At 34.9% G+C, this 25,471-nt stretch overlaps 1 protein-coding gene across 2 annotated transcripts in view; it reads right to left on the bottom strand.

The window, feature by feature from the left end:
- Window positions 1-1,738: 1,738 nt before the first annotated feature.
- Window positions 1,739-25,471, bottom strand: part of TBC1D15 (TBC1 domain family member 15) — a 63,381-nt gene continuing 39,648 nt past the window's right edge. For both annotated transcript variants that reach the window (XM_082666260.1, XM_082666259.1), the window contains 10 exons: window positions 24,426-24,554; window positions 23,345-23,448; window positions 22,274-22,368; window positions 17,441-17,557; window positions 11,882-11,982; window positions 7,946-8,045; window positions 7,099-7,196; window positions 4,960-5,076; window positions 4,354-4,440; window positions 1,739-3,063 (listed from right to left, as the gene is read on the bottom strand). In XM_082666260.1, the coding sequence (XP_082522386.1) occupies window positions 2,842-3,063; window positions 4,354-4,440; window positions 4,960-5,076; window positions 7,099-7,196; window positions 7,946-8,045; window positions 11,882-11,982; window positions 17,441-17,557; window positions 22,274-22,368; window positions 23,345-23,448; window positions 24,426-24,554 (1,170 nt within the window). In that variant the 3' untranslated portion in view covers window positions 1,739-2,841. The remainder of the gene's footprint in view (window positions 3,064-4,353; window positions 4,441-4,959; window positions 5,077-7,098; window positions 7,197-7,945; window positions 8,046-11,881; window positions 11,983-17,440; window positions 17,558-22,273; window positions 22,369-23,344; window positions 23,449-24,425; window positions 24,555-25,471) is intronic.

Genomic DNA, 25,471 nt, shown 5'->3' with positions numbered 1-25,471 from the left:
GGAGGCTCAGGAACCACATGGAAGCCTGTGAAGCATTTTAATGCAGATTCCTTAACCTCACTTCCAAAGATTCTGATTCTGTAGCTCTGAAGTAGAGCCTGGACATGTATTTTGACAATACAGACCAAGAATTTGGAAATGAGCACTCTAAACATATTTTAATTAATGGAGGTTCAGCATATAAAATCATTAGCGTGGGTCAAATTATGTCATTATCCTCATATTATACAATTTATAACAATGGTTTTCAACTTTTGGGGAAAATCAGAGAACCTTTTGAGAAACTATATGACCTTTCCACCAAAATATGCATGTATACACACAAGATTTCAAATACAATAAGAGGTTCATGCATCTTCTGAAAGCCCAGTAAAGAAATGCAAGCTGGAATGATGTTACCTATTACATAGTTACACACAAAGTCAAGTGAAATTCTAGGTTCTTCAGTAAACATTTTGGGTTACTTTATACAAAGTATCTTTGATAATGGGCATAATTACATCAATTTCCCGTAAGAATTAGTTGGCATCCATAAAAACCTCTGGAAAGGTCAGGTTCAGCAAGAATCACTGTCATTCTCAAAAAGTTGTTTTCCTTACTCAAAAAAGCTTTAGTCATCACCAAGTTTCTAGCATTATAAAGAGGTGAAGAATCCTCGGCACATGAAACAATCAAAATTGGAATGATCTCCAATGCAAAAAGGTTTCCCATAGACTCCTATCAGAACTGTAAATACGTTTTACAGCTAAATTACTTGAATTTTAACTTTAAATATCATATAATATAGCACACAATATTTTACATGTTATTAGCATGGACAGAGCATCTTATGAAAACTGAAACAAATCTTTAAAAAGTTAAACTAAGACATTTACCTGAACTATCTATTTTAGCAATATCAAACAGCTCAAGTTCACATGGTATTTGCTAACTGGATTTTGAGGACTCTAATCAAGTAAGACTTTACTTAGCACTACATTAGTATCATTTCCATATAAAAAATGGGCTAAAGAGAAATTCAGACTGTTTAGTAAAAATGTTTTTAACAAGTAGCTTTAAAATAATAGAACTTGACAAAAGTTCAACTTACTAAATGTATTAAGATTTTTTAAAACTCTGAAGTAGATATTATATTACATAGTAGAAAAAAACTCCCCAAAAGCCCCTGTCCAGGAAGAACAAGAAGGACATCAAGATGTTCTCAGCAATTTCCTCAACAGCAGGAAATGAAAGGCTGGAGATGCCAAGGCTTTGATCAGTTTACTTTTTTTTTTCTCTGAATAGGCTTACTCATTATTAACTGATGAAAGATAACACACATATGATATTAAAAACTAAAAATCTAATGGTTCTACTATCATGACTGTCAGTTAATGCTCAAGTAAGAAAAAAGTTCTTTTGGTTCCCTAGCTCTCTGGGGGAAAAAAAAAAGCCACCTACTGGACCATTTTAGAACTGTGTAGCTTTTATTTTACATTATTAACATCAATTGTAGGAAGCTGATTTACTGATTCAGATAATTATATCCTCCAAGGCAACACTATGCCCAATTTCATGCTAATGAAAAGTTTCTTTAGTTCTATAAACGGTCATGTTTCTTGCTTATTTCCACAACTCATTCAAATGATTGTTTCTATCACATAAAAATATAAGATGCACTGGGGCCCATCTTGGATTTTTTTCTTCTGATGAAAAACTAGCAGATTATTTCTAGGTGTAATTTAACTGAAAACACTACTTCAACTTCAAATTTATTTTAATGATATGTACAGAATTTAACAAATTACAATTAAAATGGAATCAGTTATGTTAATTACACATAACTTAATATCATGCAACACTGCATGGTAAAAACAACAGCTTCATTCATATACAAAAAAGTATTATTTTCAGACTTGTGATAGTATATTGAAATTTTTGACATAAGCTTTTGGTAAAGAGTATTTCATAAAAATTTAAAGACCTGATTAATCAGTTAATACATTATTAGGAAAGATAGTAAACATTACTAGTAAAGTGAGACTACAAGCAATTAACTTGAAAATTATACCAGATACAGGGTTGGATGTAGTCTCGTGAAATAAATGTTTGGTTAAGAAAATAGTTTTGAAAAAGATCTCATATTGAAGCTATGTATTAACTTTGTGAAATCAGGTTATATAAATCAATAGTCAAGTTTATTCAGTTAAAGAAAATATGCCTATCCTTTCTTATACTCATAAATAAGTACTTATACAGTCTTTATATACAAGTGAAGAAAAATTCAATGTAAAAATATACTGCCAATCCACTTCTTATGGTTGAAATAGCTCTTTATCTACACATTAAACTGCATTGATGAAAATGTCCAATTCATATCACATTCAACCAGCATAAATATTTAAGCTGTATTGTTGTAAACAAAAGAGAAAAACAAATTCTTTTATTTCATCACTGGGTAACAATCTACTTCTCAACTTAGAATGCTATAGAAAGGCTCAACATTTAATCAAATCCAAACCCACTGAACTTGGAGTAAACAAAGTGAATGTTTTCAAAGTGCATAATTTCCAACTCATCCACTTGTAATATTTATCCAATTCCAGTTCATCAGCGAGAAAATAAAATGTACTTAGCTATAAAAATACTAAGGAATGTTATTGAAAAGGAAAGGCTATTTGGTAGAAGTAACTACAAAAATAATTAGTTTAAATCTTCATAAAGCTTTAATGCAAGAACATCAGTACACTTTCTTTCCATAAACCTTAAAGCATGATCAATACCAAGATTTTAAATTTCCACCTTTCCAGTACTTGAAAAGAAGTTGCAATGAAGTGTCTCTTCAAAAAGCAAGAAGAATGATCATGCAGGTGTTACTCTGCTGACATTTGGGGACATGGATATCTCTGCTGGGTTGTCATCTCTGGCTCCACTGGCAGCAAGTACAGGCAAGGAGTTACTCTGAAATGCAGATGTCGGACAACTAGTCATGCCAACATTTTCATCTTCACCATTGTCTGAATCTGGTGTTGTAACTTCACTGTCCTGCAGCCCCAGGATCTCACAAACTGCTTGTGGCAACTCCTGAATAAGAAAAATCAAATATAAAATCATCATTCACCATAGAGGAAAAGTAATCACAAATTAACACTTCTATTTAATACTACATCTAAGCATTTGCTTTAACAGTGTAATTGTTATGCACCCTCTCAAACCATCCTTCTCCACTCCAAATGAAACCCTTAACCACTCTTTTTAATAAGTGGTTCTCTGACCTTCTATTCTGAATTAGCCACTCTCCACCCCATCCCACCACTCCCACAAGCATATTGTTTTCTAATATTTTGCATTTATTTCATTCTCCTTATTGACACCATCTTTCTCCCTCAATACACAGAAGTTCCTTAAACATAAGAAGTATCTCACTGACAGGTTTTTTGGGTTTTTTAAAAAAATTATTTTGGCTGCGTTGAGTCTTCATTGCCGCACACGGGCTTTCTCTAATTGTGTCGAGCAGGGGCTATTCTTCGTTGCAGTGCATGGGTTTCTCATTGCGGTGGCTTCTCTTGTTGCGGAGCACGGGCTCTAGGTGCACAGGCTTCAGTAGTTGTGGCTTGCAGGCTCTAGAGCACAGGCTCACAGTTGTGGCGCATGGGCTTAGTTGCTCCGTGGCATGTGGGATCTTCCGGGACCAGGGCTCGAACCCATGTCCCCTGCATTGGCAGGCGGATTCTTAACCACTGTGCCACCAGGGAAGCCCTCACTGGCAGGTTTTGAACAGAACAGCTATCAAATAACTGTGTGTAAAACTGAACCAAAATAAATATTTGGAACCATGATCAAATGACACGAAGACCAAATAAGAATTCTCATAAAAAATATGAAAACCAAAATACATCAAAAGTCTAATACTTTGGTTTAAATTCAGAACGTAACACATCAACTTTGCCTTGTTTTTAGAGATTATTAAGAGTCTGACTGATACAAATGTAATGACATAGACCAAATACTCTTCATTTAATTATTTCTGATTAGCATCTGTCTTTACTTAAAGATACTACATATTTAATATGAGGTCCTATTCTGTGTTCTTTGATTAGGTAATTTATCAATGCTTCTGCAGCCTCTTTATTGTTTTCATTACTTTTGTCATTTTGCCTTATTATTATATGTTTCCTATCTAGCATAATTAACCAATTGTTTTCAATTAAGTGCTGTAAATTTATAATGGTAAACAAATGCTAGCCAATGCTTTGTGTCTGCCTTCAACTTGCTGCCAATTTTACTTCTGAAAGGAAAAATTCTTTCTTGACCTCAATCCACCAAAAACATATGAACAAAAAAAATCTTACAATTACTTAAAACACTGTATACCTTGCATTTTACCATCTGTAGAGAAATTGCTTCTGCCTTGCATAGTACATCTTCCACATCAATTTTCATGGACAATTCATTGATATGCTAAAATAAATCAATAAAATAAAATAACTGAAACTGAAACACTATTATATTCTACTATACAACTTATTACCAGTTATATTACACTGTAGATGAAATCCTTAAAATAAAAACACCCTCATACTACAAGTGAACAGGAAATTTAATATATCTTTCATTAGATCATTTCAAGTTTTAAAGCTAAAGAATAGCTAATAAGCTTACGGAACATTAAATCCAGCAGTTGTCCCAAGTCTACTATCTCAAGTTATAAGCAAAAGAATTATTTTTTTAGAAAATTGAACTACATAAAAGAGCACTTGCTGAATTTCCTTTTCCTTCTAATTAGCTAGGAAAAATAACTGGCAATACGTACTTGCTGAACTGTCATTCTCAGAGAGTCAGTCCTAGTACTGACTGTCATTGATAAAATTTAAATTACTTGAGGGATTCAATAATGTTCCAAGGAAATGTATGTATATCAATACCACCAAAAAGAGGAAAGAGTCAAAATATTAAAATTTAAGTTAAAGTAACAACTACCTTAAGTATTTCATTAAAGCCATAATGCTTTTCCATTATTTGCTGCTTTTCTGATTCCAGAATAGCACAACAGAGAAGAAGATGGAAATTTTTACATGGTAGTTCAGTCCACATTACCTATAAAAAATAGAACACCTATTTAGTAAACTCTATCAATTCTAAAATATTTTCCTCACAGATACAATGCCGAGCTCTGAATGACTTCTGTGCAAAGCACGAGTTGCCTTGATGGGGTAGTCCACTCTTTTTCTAGTTAAGAAATGAGGTGTGGGGAAGGAAAGTCTTACTTTTACCTACAAAGTAACTATTATATTAATAGTTAATATAATATTAACTATTATATGAATATGATGAGTTCCAAATGTGGCTCTTTAGGTAACTACAGTAACATTGAACCTAACCAGTATGATAAATGGTATTAACTAAGGAGCCACAGTCATGAGTTTAAAGTGTAAGGGCCAGAGGTATTTTCAGTATTTTTCTGAACCTTCAGTTTTTCACTTTTAAATCATCTTCAGTCTCGGTGGGGCGGGGGCGGGGGAGGGGTACAGGGGAGCTAAATCATGGGAATAAAGATTCAGTTGTACACTGCATGGAATTAAAAACACCCAGAGGTAGCTCTACATTCTAAACATCATATTATATAACTCAGAATATCTCTGACAAAAACTGAATTGACCACCCAAAATTTATACCCAAATGTATAAAACATTTGATCAATAGCTGCACTTCTTCCTAAGTATAGCCAATGCCCTAAAACTTAAGTTCTTAATTTCCCCCGGTTAATGTACCTAATAATATCTTTTTTAGAAAGATCAAAAGAGCCATGTAAACACTATTATTAAAGCATACCTGAAATGTTTTTACTTCTTTTACCAGAAGTAAATTAAGCAGAATAATTTTCAGACTAAATCCAATTCTTAAAAGTTTAATTACAATGCAATTAACCTCAAAAGTTTCATTAAAAGTTCCAATTTATTTGGTAAACACAGACTAAGGCGTTATTACAGCTATGTTGATAATTTTTTAAAAAGAAGTTGAGATAACAATTTAATAAAATTGATTAACTTTAAAATATGATTCTGGGTCAAGAACATGTGCGTTTTCCTTCTAATTTCAAACAAAGAAAGTGATCCTCCATAAAGTGGTGATCCTTCAATCAGTGCATCACCTTCTCTAATGGCAGCACAGTCACCAGAAGTACAGGAATCAATTTCCAGGTGTAAAAGCCTCAGGGTGCCCACTGTATACAAGTCTATTTATTATCCAAACAGATTATTTCCCCCATTCTTTCCTTGGGAATATTTCTGTCATCTTTACTTTTATAAAGATAAGGCATCAAGCAGTCATTATACCAATATTCTATTTCAAAAGCACATCCATCTGTTAACTTAACAATTAATAGATGTATAAGAAGAAAATAATAATTTTCTGTTTTTCATCAAGAGTTGCCCTGGGTGCAAGAGGGAATAAAAGGATATAAACCAAAAACATGATCATGAATATCCTCTAGAGAGGGGAAGAGGGAAATGGGGCTTGGGGTGGTGATTAAAGATATGAGCTATATCTTTAAATACTTTTTGTCTTGGAAAGAAAGAGAAAAAACCAGAAGTGAGTACGGCAAAATATTTACATATGTTAAATGTGGATAGTGGGATATTTGTTATATTATTCTTAGTATTCTGCTGTAACTTAAAGTTCTTTAAAAAAGCAAAACACAAGTCAGTTCCCTCCCAATATTTCAGACTACAAATAAAGTACTATCTCAATTGACTGGCCTGCCAAAACTTCCTTAACTCTATTCAAATCTACACCCAAATGTGGCAGGGCCTCACATAAAGTCAAGCCTCCCAAGGAAAGAACACAGGCACAAGTGGTCCAGAGAACTGGTTCTGGGAAACTCACTGGCACCCAATCGCACAAGGATTTGATTTACAGAAAAAAGCTCCAAAGACCACACATTCATTTCAAGATGGTTAATTTTTTTTTTTTTTTAAGGAGAGACCACAAACCATTAGAATTTTCAGAACGTAACTGCTTTAGAAATTTCAGTCAAGATATTATAATCCATTTACACTCTTACAGATACAAAATGTTTCCATAAAAAATATTAATTTTTACAATAATTTAAGAACTTACCTCCCATAATCGAAGAATATCTAGAAAACTAAATTCCCTTTTAAATCTGATTAAAAGCCATCTGAAGCAAAAATAAAGGTATCCAGAGTCCTGGGATTCTACACAGAAAAAAATATATATATGGCTTACTCATGCTAATTATCTCAGAATACAGTGACCTATTTCAAACTCAAGTTTTTCTATTCATCTTAGGCTATTAAAAGTCCTATAAATTTAATTGCCTTCTACTAATTCAAGGAAACAATTTAAATTTGCAGGCTAACTTCTTTAAAAGAAAACCACCAAATAACAACAAATACAGTTGACCCTCCATATCTGCAGGTTCTGCATCCGTGGATTCAAGCAATCATGAATGGAAAATTTTTGGAAAAAAAAAATTTCCAGAAAGTTCCAAAAAGCAAAACTTGAATTTGCCTTGCCTAGCAACTATTTACATAGTCTTTACATTGTATTTACAACTATTCACACAGCAGTTATATTGTGTTAGGTACAATAAATAATCTAGAGATGATCTAAAGTCTACAGGAGGATGTGCATAGGTTATATGCAAATACTGCACCATTTTATGTAAGGGACTTGAGTATCCTCAGGTTTTGGTATAGGGGTGGCGGGTGGGTCCTGGAACCAATCCCCCACAAATAATGAGGGACAACTATAATTCACTTTATAAATAAACTGTTTTAAGGCAAAATTATACAAGGACTGTTTGGTCCCACACTTTTATTCCTCAGAGGAACCCAGGCAACATTGGTAGAGTATATACATCTTTAAAAGAGCTCTTTACATTTTTTCTCTGTTCATATTACCTTACAATTTGCTGGGTATAGTTTTGTTTCATTAAACTTACCTAAGTAACTGCAAAATCCACTGTCCAACAATCGAAGTAAGGTACTTAGCTGAATTAGCTGGGTCTTCATGCCTTGCATTTGTTCTTCAAAATTTTGATGCTTTTAAAAAATAAATGTTATCACATAAGTTATATTTAATAAATATTTTACAGTACATAATCACCGATAACTATGCCATGAATATAATGACAAATGCTGGATTTATACCACACTGGTTATATTTTTAAATCACAACTAATTAAAATGCTAAAGCAACATCAAAAAGGAGGAAAGAGAAACTTGGTCTCAAACTAAGAATTATTTTTTCCCTCTATTCATTTTTTTTTTAGATAAAGAATAATGCAGAGACAGCAGGGGTAGACTGACTGATATATCAATACTTATTTCTTACGTCAAATAAGAGACTTGGTGAATGGAACACACATTGGAAAATAGACTTTTATCAAATCACTTCACTGTTAAATATTTCTTCAATTTAACATATGAAATAAAATTAATTTTAGCTTTAACATATCATGTTAAAGAATTAGCTAATTATTTCTTAGATTTGATGACATTAGGGAATCTATGAAGTCAAAACCATTTCATAACAACACTAACACAATCTATGCATTTTGCACTTTAAATTCCCCCATAAGTGTAAAGGCTATATGATGTGTGATATTGCAACAGACTGCATACAGGAGCGGATATGCAAGTCAGCTGTGTTCTATTAAACTAAACTACTAAACTAAACATTAAAGAAAATGAAAAATAATCCCTCTTCTCAGTAAACTGTTTTGGAAAAGTTATTTTTCATTAAAAAAAATGTATGTATACCAAGATGTAGCATTTTTAGATGAATGAATAAATAAATATTTATAAATTTCCTAGCATTAATTTTTCATATGACAAACATCAATAGATATAACCCACATAAACAAAAGCTCTTGGAAACCTCAATAATATTTAAGAGTGTGAAGGGGTCCTGAGATCATAAAGTTTGAGAACTACCGTGGTTACACATGTTTTAAATAATCTTTGAAGTTTAACAGATTCCCTACCAACACTTCAGTCAAGATTTGGGGATGGGGAGTGCACCAAAATAAAGGCTTCTTAGATGATTCTGATCCCTTTAACCCTAGTGTTCTAACCCCTTTATGGTGAACTACTGCGCTAACCTTTGTGAAAGCCTAAGAACAACATCCCCTCCTTCACACTTCTTTTTTCGTTCCTGAGACAATAATAGTGCTTTATTAGAAGTATCCATCTGATTAGAAACCATTCATTCCTGGTAAAAAAGAATTTTGAAAATTAAGGGCTACTGATTCTCAATAAAATGGCTTCTCTTCAGTGATTTAAATAGTTTAATTAGTGAACGAAATAGTTTAACAGACTAACGCAAGCCTTTGGGATATAGTTTCTTCACATTTCCCACATGGAACTATAAGGGAAAGGCAGAATTTTGGCAAATTTTGGCAAAATTTGGCAAAAAGGCAAATTTTCTTTGATTAACAGCATAATTTTTGTTGTGACATGACCAAAAGTTAAAATTGGTTTGGAAGTACCAACATGGCATAGCCACTGCTACCCACTCTGCTATAAAAAGCAGCACTCCCAAAATGACAGAAGCCGACTTCAGAAAAGTAGCTACTCCTGGAGAAAGGGCAATGAGGTCAACAGTGGATATACACAGGGCATCAAGTGTAACTGTAAATAAATATGTGTGTGCATACGTATACGTAGGAATGCACATATGCATGCATGTATAAATATATGTATATGTACATGTATACAGGTATGTGTGTGTGTATATATATGGATGGGGGTGAGAAGGAAGGGTGGGACAAAACTATATGGCAAAATGAATGGTGGCTATAAGAAAGTTCGTCAGATCGTTCTGCAAATATTTCTATATTTTGAAAACAAAGTCTATGCCTAGACCTACATTAGATGTGAGTAAATATCAACAAAAGTAAATCTACAGACACTGAATTCAGCCTCACTAAAGTAGTTAAAACTTATGTTAAATAAATCCATAAAACAAAAAGGAGTCAAACAGCAGCACAGATTCAAGGACACCAAAACAATAGCAATGCAGTGAAAAATAATTGTGCGGATTATTTTGATTGTAACTTATTGCCCTTTCATTCAAATATTATGAAGCAAAAGATGTTAGTAGACAATATATTAAGAGATCTTTTTAGAATAAAGACTAGAAAAATCCCCAGACCATTCTCAATGGAAAAGGCAAACAGAGAACATTTACTGTGAAAGAGACAGAACAAAGAACTTGAACCTTCATACACAAAAATGACAAATAGACTGTGAAGTGGTACACTGCAGATGTTCAGAAAGTAGTCTTTACATTTGACACCTAAATACATGCACACATATGCATGTATGTATGTATTTGGCACCACAAGCCAATATATTTGAACATGCCAATATTAGCTCAGTTTTATGAAAACTATTACTGTAAAACACTAAATAACGTGTGTTTGTGCTAATTCTTGGAATACCTACTGTAAGTAGAGGTCTAAACTAAGCACTGGGGAAATATTCATGTGTTTATTCTACAAAAATCTGTTGAACAAAAACCTCATGTCAGGCATTAGGAAAATTCTGGAAGCATATCAGAGAACTAGTTAAACAAAGACATGACCCCTTTATCAAGGTGCATACTAGCTCTAGTGAAAAGAGGATAAACAACAAAAACACAAGGAAAGCAGACAACAGTTTCTACACAATTAGTTATCAGTTGTACAGACCTTTATAACAAATGCCTCAGGTTTCTAGAGCACCTGGGAGTAATTGGAACTAAGAAGGCAGGTAAAATCAATCAATCAAAAAGGTAAGGAATACAAACTATGATATTACCATATTACTGCAATTAATAATCTTTCCAAATAATCCAAAAACATTAATTCATGGTATCTTATCAAGTATGGAAAAGAACTAGGAGAAGTGAGGATGAGTTGGAACCATGGATAAGAGACTTGAGGAAACAGATAAAATTGGGACAAATTAGAAGGGGAAACAAAAAACAGGCAAGCAAGAGAGGAAGAATAGAAGTAATCAAAAAATAGAACTAATCAAAAAATTTCACATCTGTATCCCAGACTCTCCACTACAGGGAAACATTTTATATGACTACATATTCAAATCTTTATTCCCTTGCAAGCAAGCCATTTCAATATCCAACCATCAAGGCCCAGCATCAAGTATATTTATTTTACTTTGAAACAGTACAGTGACCTATGTAGTCAGGTCTTTGGATTTCATATGCTTTTATATGCTCTTAGCCCCTTTGCTTTTTTTTCCCCCTTTCTAATAGATTACTTGAGAAGACTGTTCTATTTTCCTGTTAATACTGTACTATTGTCCTAGAACTCTGTCTTCAAGATGTACCAATGATAATAGATAAAATGTTCCTTATAATAATATGTATATATAGACACAGTTCAACTCTAATAATCGCATGCTTAAGAAAAAACTAAGAAGCTGTCAACGTTACAAATAGTTCAAACACATCTGGAGAAAAATCAGCCACTATAATGACAAAATACAAAATGTTCACAAAAGGTAAGGATATTACTTGGCATGACTAAGCTTTATCTCTGAAACAGATGATATGAAAGTTCAACTACTTCACAAGAACTGAAATCATCTATTTCATCAATATTCTATAATGACTCATGGTTCTTCTGCAGATCATAAGCATTTACCAATATTAAATCCTGATTATTCCTGTTCTATAGGCACTTACTATCTACTTTTTGTATTAAAAACAATACCAGCATTTCCAAGCCTCTTGAAAAGGCTATTTAAAAAAGAAACAAACAACATTGAGCAGTTTTTTTAAGTTCTACCATAATTGGCTAAATATAAACATCAATCTTATAAGATTATTATGCAACTAAAATTTTCAGAATTAGTTTGGAATGGAACCTTACCATTTGGTCCATGTAGGAGGCGAAGCACCAAAAGGCATCTACTTCATTTTCCATCACATATAAAAGAGGGGAAAGTAAGTCACTCATTCCTTGCACATATCCTAAGAAGAACAGAAAAAACTAATCATATCTCTAAAAACCTAAGCTTTATGTATCCATCTGTGCATACCACCACCATTTCACTTAAAACTGCATCGTTTTTCTTGGTTTCAGAAACTGGTCGATACTGATGTTTGTAAACAATGAGGCGGAAATCTAGCAATCAGGTGAGAAAGGTGAGTTGTTTTGTACTGAGACGTCAACAGATACATAACTGCTAGTATGTGTCTTAGTGTAGATATCATTATCAAGGGAGGGTAATATTATTAAAAAATAATGTGCAAAAGCATTATGATAAAGAAGAGGGTTGAAGGGAAACCCAGAGGAATATCAAATTTAATAAATATTAAAAAAAAAAAGTCAAAGGGAAGAAAGCTGCAAGGCCAGAGTAGTCAACCACCACCAAACTACAATGAATAAGCCCAGTAAAATAAGAACTAAAAAGGGTCCAACTGCTTTATCAACCAGACACTGGTAATCTACCCAAAAGGAATCACAACAAAATTACCTCTTTTAAGTGGTTGTATTTATGTTCTCTTTTTTTTTCCTTTTGCTGTTACTCTAGACCCAACCAATGCTAGCAAATGGGCTTATTTAATCCAATCAATATTTTGTACCTAAAGCTACCATCTTAACCATCTTTCTCTTGTGCTCTTATAATTTCTCATCATGACACTAATTTGCAGCGTTAGATTAAAAGAAAAATTGGAAAGTTAAAGAATCAGGCCCCTCACTTAAAAAACAAACAAAAAATCTTAGTTTTGCTTTTCACCTGACCATGTCAAATGTCTTATTTTTTAGTTCCATCTTATAAAATTCTCAATTTTCTTAATTGTTTTACAATTAGATTTCAGACTTAAGATACAGATTCTTGAATCCACAAAGGGACAAGAGCTCTTAACTAAGCCTTTTCACATACATATCATTCAACTTTGGTAACTTTTGTACATTCACTAAAGTTACATAGAGATTTTTTTCCCCAGTGATAGCTTGGGAAGTCTGTGGAAAACATACAGTCTTTCATTCGCAGGACCAACACTTACATTCTTATCGTTCACCAATATCTGTGTGCAATGAAGCCATTTAAAACAGTATACATTTTTAAAAGGGAGGGGATACTTCTGCTTGCAGTTATACATAATTTTACATCACTCTTCCTATTCTGGAAGACAACTTTAAAAATGACCCCAGGAAGCATGTAAGCCAGTCTCTTGAGAAAACTCAGATTAAAAGTGTAACAGAAAGAGACAGTTCACTTCAGGATCTCCTTACACATAAAAGTTTAGCTCTATCTGCTCTTAGCCTCTACCCTGTTGAAATGGAGCAGGACCCTACGGTCCTTGCACCCCACATCCTCAACCTGCCTTTTGTCTGTGGAAAAACTTTAGCCAAAGAATAAGTTTAATCAGAGAAGTGAGAAAATGCTGAAACAAAGGAAAACAGTCAAAGGAGACCAAATAATAATAGTTCAGTCATTAAGCAGTCAAGGATCTTTAGTTCCTTCTTAAGGGCTGTAGATAATATTCTGAGCCATATCCTGTGAGCTGTCTTAAAGAAACTGAAACCCCCAGCAGGTGGAAGAAGTTAACTACATGATGACCAGGCTGCAGCCATGAGCTGCCACAATTCTGAGAACTGGCCTCAAAGAAATGGAAACAAACCGACCCTAGAACTGAAGATTAACTGTACCTAAAACAATCAAGATGATGCTGATCAGACCACTGATGACCAATTTCAAGATGACTGTCAGAGCTGACTGTGCTGTTTCTGCACGTAGTCCCCTCCCTCCGTCTATAACAGCTCTTGCCCACTGACTGTCAGTGGTGGGAGTCGGCCTCTGGACAGACGTCTGCCCTTACCAGCCCCCGACCCCCACACTGACAGTATCCAAAACAAAACAAACTTTCCTTTCCACCAACCTGGCCTCTTTATTGGCTTTTGAGCAACAAGCAGCCGGACTCCACTTTCAGTTACAATACCATCTACTGCTACGCCTAATCCCTCCCAACCTCACTATGTCTACACTACACCCTGCGGAAAAGTATGTCTCTACGCACGTTAGCACACACACAAAAAAACTTAGGTTCCCGTGGCAGGTATCCAATTATTACAGTACCAAACAATGGAGTTACCAAGACATTTAGAGAAAAGTGCTAGAAAAAATGGCATACGACATGATATCTAAATGTAAGCATTTATACAAATTTATTACAGATGCTTTTTTTAAAATAATACATACGACATGATTAATTCTGTGTGTCAACTTGAGTGGGCCACAGGATGCCCAGATGTCTGGTTAATCATTATTTCTGGGAGTATCTGTGACTGTGTTTCTAGAAGAGATTAGCATTTGAATTGGTGAACTGATTAGAGCAGATGGCCCTCAGCAATGTGAGGAGGCATCACCCAATCCACTGAGGACCTGAATAGAATAACAAGATGGAGGAAGACTGAATTTGCTCTCTGCTTGGCTGGTTGAGCTGAGACAGCGCTTTGCCCTCAGTGCTCCTGGATCTCATGCCTTCAGACTCAGGACTAGCATCTACACCACTGGCTCTCCTACTCTCAGGTCTTTAAACTACACCACCAGTTTTCTTGAGTCTCCACCTTATAGATGGCAGACTGTGGGACTTTTCAGTCTCCATAATCACATGAGCCAGTATCTTATAAGAAACTTTTTTCTTTATTCTTTCCCTGACTAATACAACACTTTTAAGAAAGAATAAGTAGGTTAGAAGGAAGACTAGACTGTTATCATCAGAACTTTCCTACATGGCAATGACACAGTGAAAGCAATGACAAATATAAAAGCTAAACCAATTAAAGCATGAAGGAAATTTATGTGAATTCAACAAAGTGGAAAAGAGTACCACTTTCCTGGGTCTGACCACATACAGTCTGTAACAGAAATATTTCAAAGCATGCTGTTCGAAAGGTTTACAAAGCGCCTTTCCTCGGGGGGGGGGGGAAGTGCTTTATTATAAAGTTATAATGAATAAAAATTTCTAAGAAGCTAATTTAATCCTTTAAGTCTTCAGCTTTCATATGGGATCACTACCATAAAGTTTTAGTTAAAGCAAGCAGTCAAATTAATCTTCATATTCTTGTTGCTTTTAATCTATTTTATTTTATACATGATGTTCTTTGGGGTATGTCATGAGTTGTGGGTGTGGAATTAATGTACAAATTCCTTTTAATTAAAGAAAGATTAAAGCTGTTTAAATTAGCATTCAGTGATGCTCAAATTCTGCACTAGTGCTGACTGATGTACATCTTAATCAGCACTACTACAATTTCTGAAGTAGTTCCCCAAAATTATTTTCATAGCAAAGTTGTTTCAGTGTGGAGGTGTGAGAAATGAACTCCTTACCATCCTAGCGTACACATTCTTAAAGAGAAAAAAAAATTTCATCTATATACAGGTGAACATTCCAGGTTAACTGAAGCTTATTCGGTTATTAGGGGATCAATTTTATTTTTTTAAATCTTAAGAGGTGGAAATCATTTTTTTTTTTAACTAGACACTCTCCTGCCTTCTTACATACAGTATTTTGAGTATAATTTAACCTTTTACTGCTTATTCAGGATCAAATTATGAACATACACTGTAAAAAAAAAAAAAAAGATACCTCCCATAGAAACAACTTAGATATAGTGTCTGCACTAACTAAAAATTACTCTTCCTTGAGTTCTTCTGTCTGCTTTTGTTAATTTTTATCTTCTTCCTCACTATTAATGAAACTATATTCAACACAAATACACCTACATCTCATCTATGGGCTAAGAAGCCAAACAACTCAATAGGAAAGAATCAACTATAAGAGTAAATTTACAGCCCGGATTACTTTGCTATGAGTAAAAAGCAAGAAATTTGGTCCAGTGCTTTATGAAAACTACCCTGGCTTCTCCCAAGGCCAGAGTTCTTAATAAAATCCCTGGGTATGTTTCAAATAACTTAAAGTATTTGACTGGAAAGAATGTGGGGTTAATATAGACAAACGGGAACAGCAATTTATCCAAATAGCTGGTCTGGGACTCAGTTCCTGAAAAAACTGAGCATTCAGGAACTCCTTCTGAGAATATGCATTAATTCCTATCTCAAAATTACCAACTTAGAGTACAGGGCAATGCCTCTTGTTCCCTAGGACGACAGCCCTATTCCCCACAGTGGTTAACAGAAACTAAAATGGCAATGGGTCAGGGTGCTGAATGTGTAGAGGTAATAATGCCAGGCTGCAATAAAGACCTGGGTCTCTACCCCCAGTCCAATATTTACTACTTGTACAACCCTGAGTCACAGTCTAAATCAATATAACTTTACTTATAAAGTGGGGATTATTTCCCCACTTCTTCAAAAGGCTTCTAACAGAATCAAAATTGAAATCAAAATTAAGTAATAACAGCACTCTGTAACCTGAGAAGCACTCTACTAATATTTTCAACAATCCAATTTGAGGCTCACTATAGGTGTGACAGACAGGACTGGCTACATTTCACATTTTAAAGAGAAATCTGTGATATTCAACTACTGTCACCAGAGGCTGATGCCTCAAGATCCACAACAGAGTTTACATCTTCCCCTAACTTACATGTAAGAATCCAAAAGGAATTCTTTTGGATCAAGTTCTCTTGTCCCTTAAAATATTGGTTCCTTAGGCTTTCCATCCCTTAGCATCGCTTCCCCATGCAATCCCCCCAACTCCCACCACCAACCCCAGTCTTTCCAATCCATTCTTGGTAGAAAACAGACTAACCAAGAAAAGAGAGTAAAGCTCCACACGCCCTAGATAATTATATGCACCATTTGTCTATAATATCAAATCAGCATTTTTCTTCACAAGGGATAAGCCTATCAAAAAAAGGTTCCCAAACTTTCTCAATTCACAGTACCCTTAGTGCCTCAGGAATTGTTTTCCAAGGCACCCCTAGGCTCAAAAATATTACTAACAATTTCCATTTATTAAACAGATCCAAACAACTTAATTAATATTTATATCCTATTTAACTTAGCACCTGTTGGGCACTACACTACTCAAAACCTTGGAATCCAATTGGATGCCACCATCCTCATCTATTTTCACACAGTACTTGCTTATCATGGCAAGGCCAAAAACTCTGCTTTGTAAAGATATAACTTCATCAGAAGGAGTCTGGTGATCTAATGATGAAACCCTGAACTACTCCAGTTAGTAGTTAGAGCAGTGTCCTACAGATGTCACTATATTTCCCTCAAATATTTAAAATATCCCACATTGTCCCCATGAGTTTGCATGAGCAACCCAGTGCTCCTTGGTGCACAATTTGGGAACCAAAGCCTTTTAAGTTTCCAGTCCCCTGTGGAACACCCCTATAAAAACTAGGCCACAGAACTATTTACATGTTCCTAACAGGTTAATAAATTTAAATTCTAAAATAAACATACATAATATCTTTAAATTAGGATGTTAGAGGAGAACTTACCTAAATCAAAATCATACATACAGTAGGTCATCAAAATGTCATGAAGCAAAATCAACCCTGGATTATCTTGGCCTTCATAAAACTTGTTTGTTCGATCTGTTCTGTTAACATCTTTTTCTGAGGAAGAAAATCATCACATATTTGAAAACCTTTAGAATAACAGATTTTTATAAAGCTCACATCTTACAAGTACAGAGTTATTCTTCTTGTTATTAATCTTACTCTCTTGCCAAGCTTTTAAAATGAAAAAATTCATCAAATTCCATTTCAGATATGCAATAAAGTAACATTTTGGAATTTTTTTCCAAAGTCAGTCAACCTCCTCTTGGGTATATTTTTAAATATTTTTCAATTTTTATCTAAACATAGAAATCTTTTAATTGAATAGCAGGAAATACATTCAATTAATTAAAACCAACACCAAGTAATAGTTCACATTAGTTAGCAATAAAAATGCCAGTCATGGGCTTCCCTGGTGACCCTGTGGTTAAGAATCTACTTGCCAGTGCAGGAGACATGGGTTTGAGCCCTGGTCCAGGAAGATCCCACATGCCACGGAGCAACTAAGCCCATGCGCCACAACTATTGAGCCTGCACCCTAGAGCCCGTGAGCCACAACTACTGAAGCCTGAGCGCCTAGAGCCTGTGCTCTCTGCAACAAGAGAAGCCACCACAATGAGAAGCCCGTGCACTGAAACAAAGAGTAGCCCCCGCTCACTGCAACTAGAGAAAGCCCGTACAGCAACGAAGACCCAAAGCAGCCAAAAACAAATAAATAAAATAAATTTATATATATAAAAAATGCCAGTCATGAATACATGTGATAGGCAGTATTACTTGAAAACAGTAATGAAAAAAGTTACTATGCAATCAAGTGTAATCAAACAGATTTGTTTCATTCATAATTGCTTCATTCATTATGAGAAGTACTGTCAGCTTCTTTGTCATATTCCATAACCATCTTTAGGACAAATTACTTCTTCATTCTCATATATACATTATTCAGTTTACATATAAAATAAATAAATAAATAGTTTACATATAAAATAAGCAATCTATTTTAATTTTGAAAAAAAAAAGAAAATCCACATTTTTCTGGAAATGATTTTAAGACATTAAAAACAGTTTTAGAAACATCACCAGGAGTGTATCTCAAGTTGTACTGACAATTCAATTAATAAACACTGATACCTGCTAGATGCATCTTGTGAAACAACTAAAAAGGCATTCCCCAAACTTCAATCCCTCAGTAAATTACGAAAAAATAATTTAAAGAAATTTAAAGTGATTAATTTACTCTATAATCAATTTTGTTTAAAAGTTATAACTGTCCTCTCCCCCCATTAAATTTAATAATCTGAAAACATTCTCAATAATTGTTGTGAAGAGATGAGGAGGTATTTTTCAACAAAGCAATCTAAACTCATGATATGAGTTTAGATTCTATAAGGGCATTTTAAAAATCAGCAGAACAATATTCTAGCTTTTTGTTGAGCTATCTTAAAATAGCTTAATAAATATAAATATAGCATATATCTATAGAACTGTGAATACATTTTTCAAACAAGGAAAAGCAATACCAAAAAATCATGCTACAAATGTCAAATTTTATTTAAAAACACCAAAATGTTTCATTCTCATATCATAGTTGATAGAGGTACATGATAAGTTATTTTTATTAACTCAAGTACAATTTACATAGTCATAATGCCAATATAGAATATCTGCCTTAATAGGTGTTTTAAACACAGTAAAAAGTTATTTGTGCCCTCATGAACTATCTGTCTCTCTTTCCTCTTGTATAGTTATTTAGTACTGACATGCCAGGCAGAAAACAAAAAGGTATCAACAATGATATCAAGGGACTTCCCTGGTGGTGCAGTGGTTAAGAATCTGCCTGCCAATGCAGGGGACATGGGTTCGATCCCTGGTCCAGGAAGATCCCACATGCCATGGAGCAACTAAGCCTATTCGCCACAACTACTGAGCCTGCGCTCTAGAACCAGGGAGCCACAACTACTGAAGCCCGTGCACCTAGAGCCCATACAGTAGTTCTGTTTTCAGTTTTTTGAGGGACCTCCATACTCTTTTCCATAGTGGCTGCACCAATTTACAGTCCCACCAACAGTGTACAAGGGTTCCCTTTTCTCCACATCCTCACCAACATTTGTTAGTTGTGGTCTTTTTGATGATAGCCTTTCTGTCAGGTATGAGGTAGTATCACACTGTGGCTTTGATTTGCATTTCTCTAATGGTTAGCAATGCTGAGCATCTTTTCACGTGCCTGTTGCCCATCTGTATGTCTTCTTTGGAAAAATGTCTACTCAGGTCTTCTGCCCATTTTTTAATTGGTTGCCTGGTTTTTTTGAGCTGTTTATATATTTTGGATATTAACCAATTACCAATCCCATCATTTACAAATATTTTCTCCCATTCAGTAGGTTGTCTTTTCATTTTGTCAATGGTTTCCTTTGCTGTGCAAAAGCTTTCAAGTTTAATTAGGTCCCACTTGTTTATTTTTGCTTTAGTTTCCTTTGCCTTAGGAGACAGATTCAAAAACATATTGCTACAATTTATGTCAAAGAGTACTCTGCTTATGTTCTCTTCTAGGAATTTTTATGATTTCACACCTTACATTGAGGTATTTAATCCATTTTGAGTTTATTTTTGTATATGCTATGAGGAAATGTTCTAATCTCATTGTTTTATACGTAGCTCTCCAGTTTTCCCAGCACCATTTATTGAAGAGACTGTCTTTTCTCCATTGTATATTCTTGCCTCCTTTGTTGTAGATTAACTGATCGTAAGTGCATGGGTTTGTTTCTGGGCTCTCTATACTATTCCACTGATCTATGTGTCTGTTTCTGTGCCAGTACCATGCTGTTTCAATAACTGTAGCTTTGTAGTATAGTCCGAAGTCAGAGAGCATAATACCTCCAGCTTTATTCTTTTTTCTCAAGATTGTTTTGGCATTTTGGGGTCTTCTGTAGTTTCACATTAATTTTAGGATTATCTGTTCTAGTTTTGTGGGAAAATGTCATACATTTTCAACCTCTTCTCGCTCTCTCCTCCTTCTGGGACCGCCATAATGCAAATGTTGGTATACTTCATGTTGTCCCAGTGGTCCCTTAAATTGTTCTCATTTTTTAAATTTGTTTTTCTTTTTGCTGTTCTGATTGGATGATTTCCATTATCCTATCTTCCAGACCACTTACGTGTTCTTCTATATCAGCCAGTCTGCTATTAATTCCTTCTAGGGTGTTTTTCATTTCAGTCACTGTATTCTTCAGTTCTGATTCTTTTTTTATATTTTCTAGCTCTGTGTTAAAATTCTCACTATGTTCATCTATTACTTTCCTTACTTCAGCTAGCATTCTTATTACTAATACTTTGAATTCTTTATCTGGTAAATTGTTTATTTCTATTTCATGACTGTTTTCAGGGGTTTTCTCTTACTTTTTCGACGGAGACAAATTCCTGTGTTTTCTCATTTTGCTTAACTTTCACCTAGTTTCATAGAGAAATCGTTTAAAGGTGTCATCATGTGGGAGAACCCCTATACAGTTAGCGTGTGCCCAGTGGCTTTGGAGGGAGAGCTGGATTTGACTTGAACACGGGTCACATCTTTCCTGAGAGCATGCTGGTAGCTATCACCTTGGTAGGAGGTGTGGTTGGAGATGAAGGGCCTAGGGCCAGAGCCAGGTGTGACCTGGGACTTCCCCTCTGCTTGGTGGCTGTCACCTCCCTTTTAGGGCCAGGGCCAAGTCCAAGCTCGCTTCCTCCCCTCGGAGTGTGCACCCCCATGTATCTCCTCCACTGGGGACAGTGCTGGAACAGGAAGGGCTGGTGTGGGCATTCCGAGTGTGTAGGGGCATGGGCTACGGTGGTCCAGCAAGGGTCAGACATTCACACTGCTTCTGATGTTCTGCCTGTGTAAGTGCCAGTAATGGCTGCCCCCACCCTGCTCATATGCTGCTTCAGGTCTGAGCTGCTTCTGTGTCTCACAGCCGATCTTCCAAGCGGGGTTGGGGTGTTTGCTTAGCTCAAGCCAGGGTGTGCACTGGGGCGGTCACAGAAAACCAACCAGTCACTTGTACAGTCTTCAATCCACCCCCTCCACCCTGCCTCAGGAGCAAGAAAGCATGTGCACATTCCTCAAGAGCAGAGTCCAGGCTTCCCACAGCCCTCCTGTTAGTCTCACAGCCCTCCAACCAGCCAAGAGGGCTTGTCTTCCCTCTGCTGGACCCCAGGACTGGGCTGTCCAATATGTGGCTCAGACCACTCATTCCCCAAGGAGGCTCTCCATCCATGTAATCTCCCTTTTCCTCTGAGTCTCCTCCCAGGGACACAGGTCCCAACTTCATCACTTCTCTTTCCTTCCCACTCAATATCGTGTGTTATCTTTCTTACTGCACAGGAGTCTTTCTGCCAGTCTCCAGTTAGTTTTCAGTGAGAACTGTTCCACATGTAGATGATTTTTGATGTGTTTGCGGGGGAAGGTGAGCTCTGCATCCTCTACTCCACCATCTTGATCTCCTCCTCTCTGAGAGAAAGTTTTATAACCTTTATTATCTGGCCCAAGTTCACAACAATGTCAGCTTTCTTGGAGGGCTAGAGAGCCAGATAGAGGCTTTGCAGCTAGAAAGAGTGCCCAAATCACATTCTGAAGGCTGCCCTAGGAGGTTCTAGGTATTTCTGTGGTAAGAATCTTTGCCACAAGCCTCTGATTTTTCATTTGGGCCCTAACTCTGTAGTATATACGTGCATTTCTTAAATCTTATCAACACTTCCATGCAACCCTCTCATGCATTTTCAAAATTAAGAAAAAATTACCAATAAGACTTCTATAATCTCTTAACCTCGAATTTCTCTTCTCTTGTTCCTCGCTGACAGATTTCCACTGTAGTTTCATTCTGAAGTATTCATCACTATAGAAAACAATTTTATACCAAAAAAGGTTATTTGAACACCTAAAAAACAAATTTAATGTATCAAAGCATTTATGGTGCTAGTGAGATGTAAATTTATAAATATGATAGTGAAATGTTTAAAGTTACAATCAAAGGAAAAATAAAATAACTTTATACATGTCATAAACTTTATTTAAACTACTAAAATAATTTAGATATGATTTTAAGAAAACATTTACTTCAGTCCTTAATATCAGAACTAAAATTATTCCAGTCATTAAATACTTTAGCCACTAAAGTTTCCAAATAATTACAAACCTATGAGATTTTTTTTTTTTTTTAATGTGACATGAGAGTACCATTTTCCAACCAGTTTACTACAGAAACTTGTTGATGTGAAAATGTCTTAGAAGGACTGGCAAACATGTTGAAAAGAGAAAGGACTGTCTGAATTTGAATATACACATAATGATTGAAAGTGAGCTTTAAATAAAAGGTTAGACTGACAAACTGGGAATAAGTATACCTGGGAAGTTGGTCTGTGTTTCTTTTCAAGTCTGATAATTACTTAAAAATAGAAACACAATTCCAAAAAAAAAGGCCAGTTTATGTTATAAGAGCACCAGGAAAATAATTTAAAGGTAATTAACCTAAATAGCAAATACAATTATGAGCCATTTTTATAATTTCATAATAAATTGTAAAAATGAATCAAGATAAATGAGATATATTTTAAAATCTATATCTTAGTATGCTTAAAAAGTTTATACAAGGGGACTAGAATTTTTTTTACCATCATTCTATATATTCACTAATGTAACTGCAATGAAGTCCCTTTAATAAGTGTTTCTGGTTTGAAATTATCTATAGTGCTCACAATATTTAAATTAAAAAGATGAAAATAAAAATATGTTCCCTTACCCTAGTCTATTCCACTTTATATGGATGAGTTACTTGGATTTCTTTAATGAGCACACAAAAGACCATTACTTACGTTTTTTGTTTTTGTAATTGAGTTCTTTCCTCTTTGGTACTGTCCCAAGGAAAATAACCCAGAAGAAATTTCCATGCTTGTTTTCTCAACACATGACTAAGTCCCTGAAGAAAACATGCATATTAAACACATTTGTAAAAAATGAATGCAATACTTTAAGTTCACAAAACTTGCACATAAACAGAAAAACTACTATTTAAGAGATAGTTTTATATAGGCATACGTCATTTTATTGCACTTCGCTCTACTACACTTCTCAGGTATTGCATGTTTTATTAAATTGAAGGTTTGTGACAACCCTGTGCCAAACAAGTCTACCAGTGCCATTTTTATAACAGCGTTTGCTCACTTCATGTCTCCATGTCACAGTTTGGTAATTCTCGCAATATTTCAAACTTTTTCTTTACTATTGTATTTGATATGGTGATCTGTGATCAGTGATCTTTGATGTTACTGTTATTATTTTTTTGTTTTGTATTTTTTTAATTAAAATACATATGCTGTTTTCTTAGACATGACGCTATTGCACACTTAATCGACTTAATACAGTATAGTGCAAACATAATTTTCATATGCACTGGGAAATCAAAAAATGTGAGTGACTCGCTTATTTGCAATATTCACTTTACTGCAGTAGTCTGTAACCGAACTCACAATACCTCCGAGGTATGCCTGTACATAAAAATAACTCAATTCAGTAAAAACTACCTTGTTTTTGACTTCCAGATTCTGAAGATGTAAGCAGCTGCCAGAAAGCGTAAACAATGAAGAGTAGACTGTATAGCAGACAGTGGAACTCATTAGTCTTTCTAAACCCAATCCTTACTAGATAAGGGAACTACCACTGAGGAACACAAATGCCTCCTTCACATAACCCACAGAACTTCAAGTAAGAAAGAATACCTTTCCATAGGCTTAATGGTATATCCCTCCAACCCAACCCTCAGGGACATCACAAACACCTCACTCTGTCCTACACGGATTTTAAGGCAACACTCATCAAAAAGGAGTTCATCTCTCCCACCTCCCAAAAGAAAATGAAAACTTGAACACCAACAGTTTAAAATACTAAAGTAATTACCCCTCTAAATATCATCTGCTTCATATTATCTACATTTAAAATTCTTCCTTCAGAATCAATATTCTTAGTCCATTCTTCCAATGATACTGGCTCTCTCCTTTGAACAACAGGTCGTTCGCCCAAATCAATCTAAAACAAAAAGATAAGCAATAAAGAGTACACCTTTAACAAGTGAAACGAAATAAAGGTATATAGAAACTAAAACTAAAATACTATTACTCAGACATAAGTTCTAACATTTCTAATATTTTCCCTTAGTTTCCAATGTTTAGTTTATAAACTGCAATAGCATTCCATACATTTTACCCTCCTACTAAATACACAAATAACTGGGTTATAAATTCAGAAACAAAAAAACATTTGTTGTTTTGGGTTTCAATTACATAAGTACAGAACATTCAACACGTAAATTCTAAAACAGACCCTTCACACTAAATGGTATGCTATATTATTAAAAAAGAGTATTATTCCATTAATCATATTTAAAATTAGCTTTTCTTCCAATCTAAAATTTGTAGCTCTCAGAATTGATTCATGATCCATTAGCTCTACTTGGCATTTTCTACAGGTTTTCATTCAATTAACAGATGTTGGTAATTTTAAAATGCCATTTGCAAGATAAGCCCTTTAATTAAGTACTACAATTGAGATATTTTATAATGTTCTAACTATGTGCAGCCTAGAATTGTAGCAAATTCAAGTCTTGTTGAGCATATATAAAGATTTACCATAATTCAAGGCCAAAATCCATCTTACTTAAAAAAGAAAAGATTCACATAAGAATAAAAGCCCACGAGTAGTGTCCTGACTAGCTGCCTGTGCAGAGTGTCTGAGAAAACAAAAATTACGAAGAACAGAACTAGGGGCAACATGCAAGGCTTACTATTTACTCACTGCTATACACTCAATGAAACAAAAACCTGTTCATTATTATCAAAAGGTAATCAAAGAAAGAGATCCAACACTGATGAACAGAGAAGTATAAGTAGTAGTTGATGAAGAAGAAACCAGGAATTTGGTGGCAGGACAAGCATTAGTCGTTAGAT

Source organism: Grampus griseus (genome assembly GCF_964374135.1).
Source record: "Grampus griseus genome assembly, chromosome: 11".
Lineage (NCBI taxonomy): Eukaryota > Metazoa > Chordata > Mammalia > Artiodactyla > Delphinidae > Grampus > Grampus griseus.
This window is presented reverse-complemented; position numbering and strand designations above follow the sequence as displayed.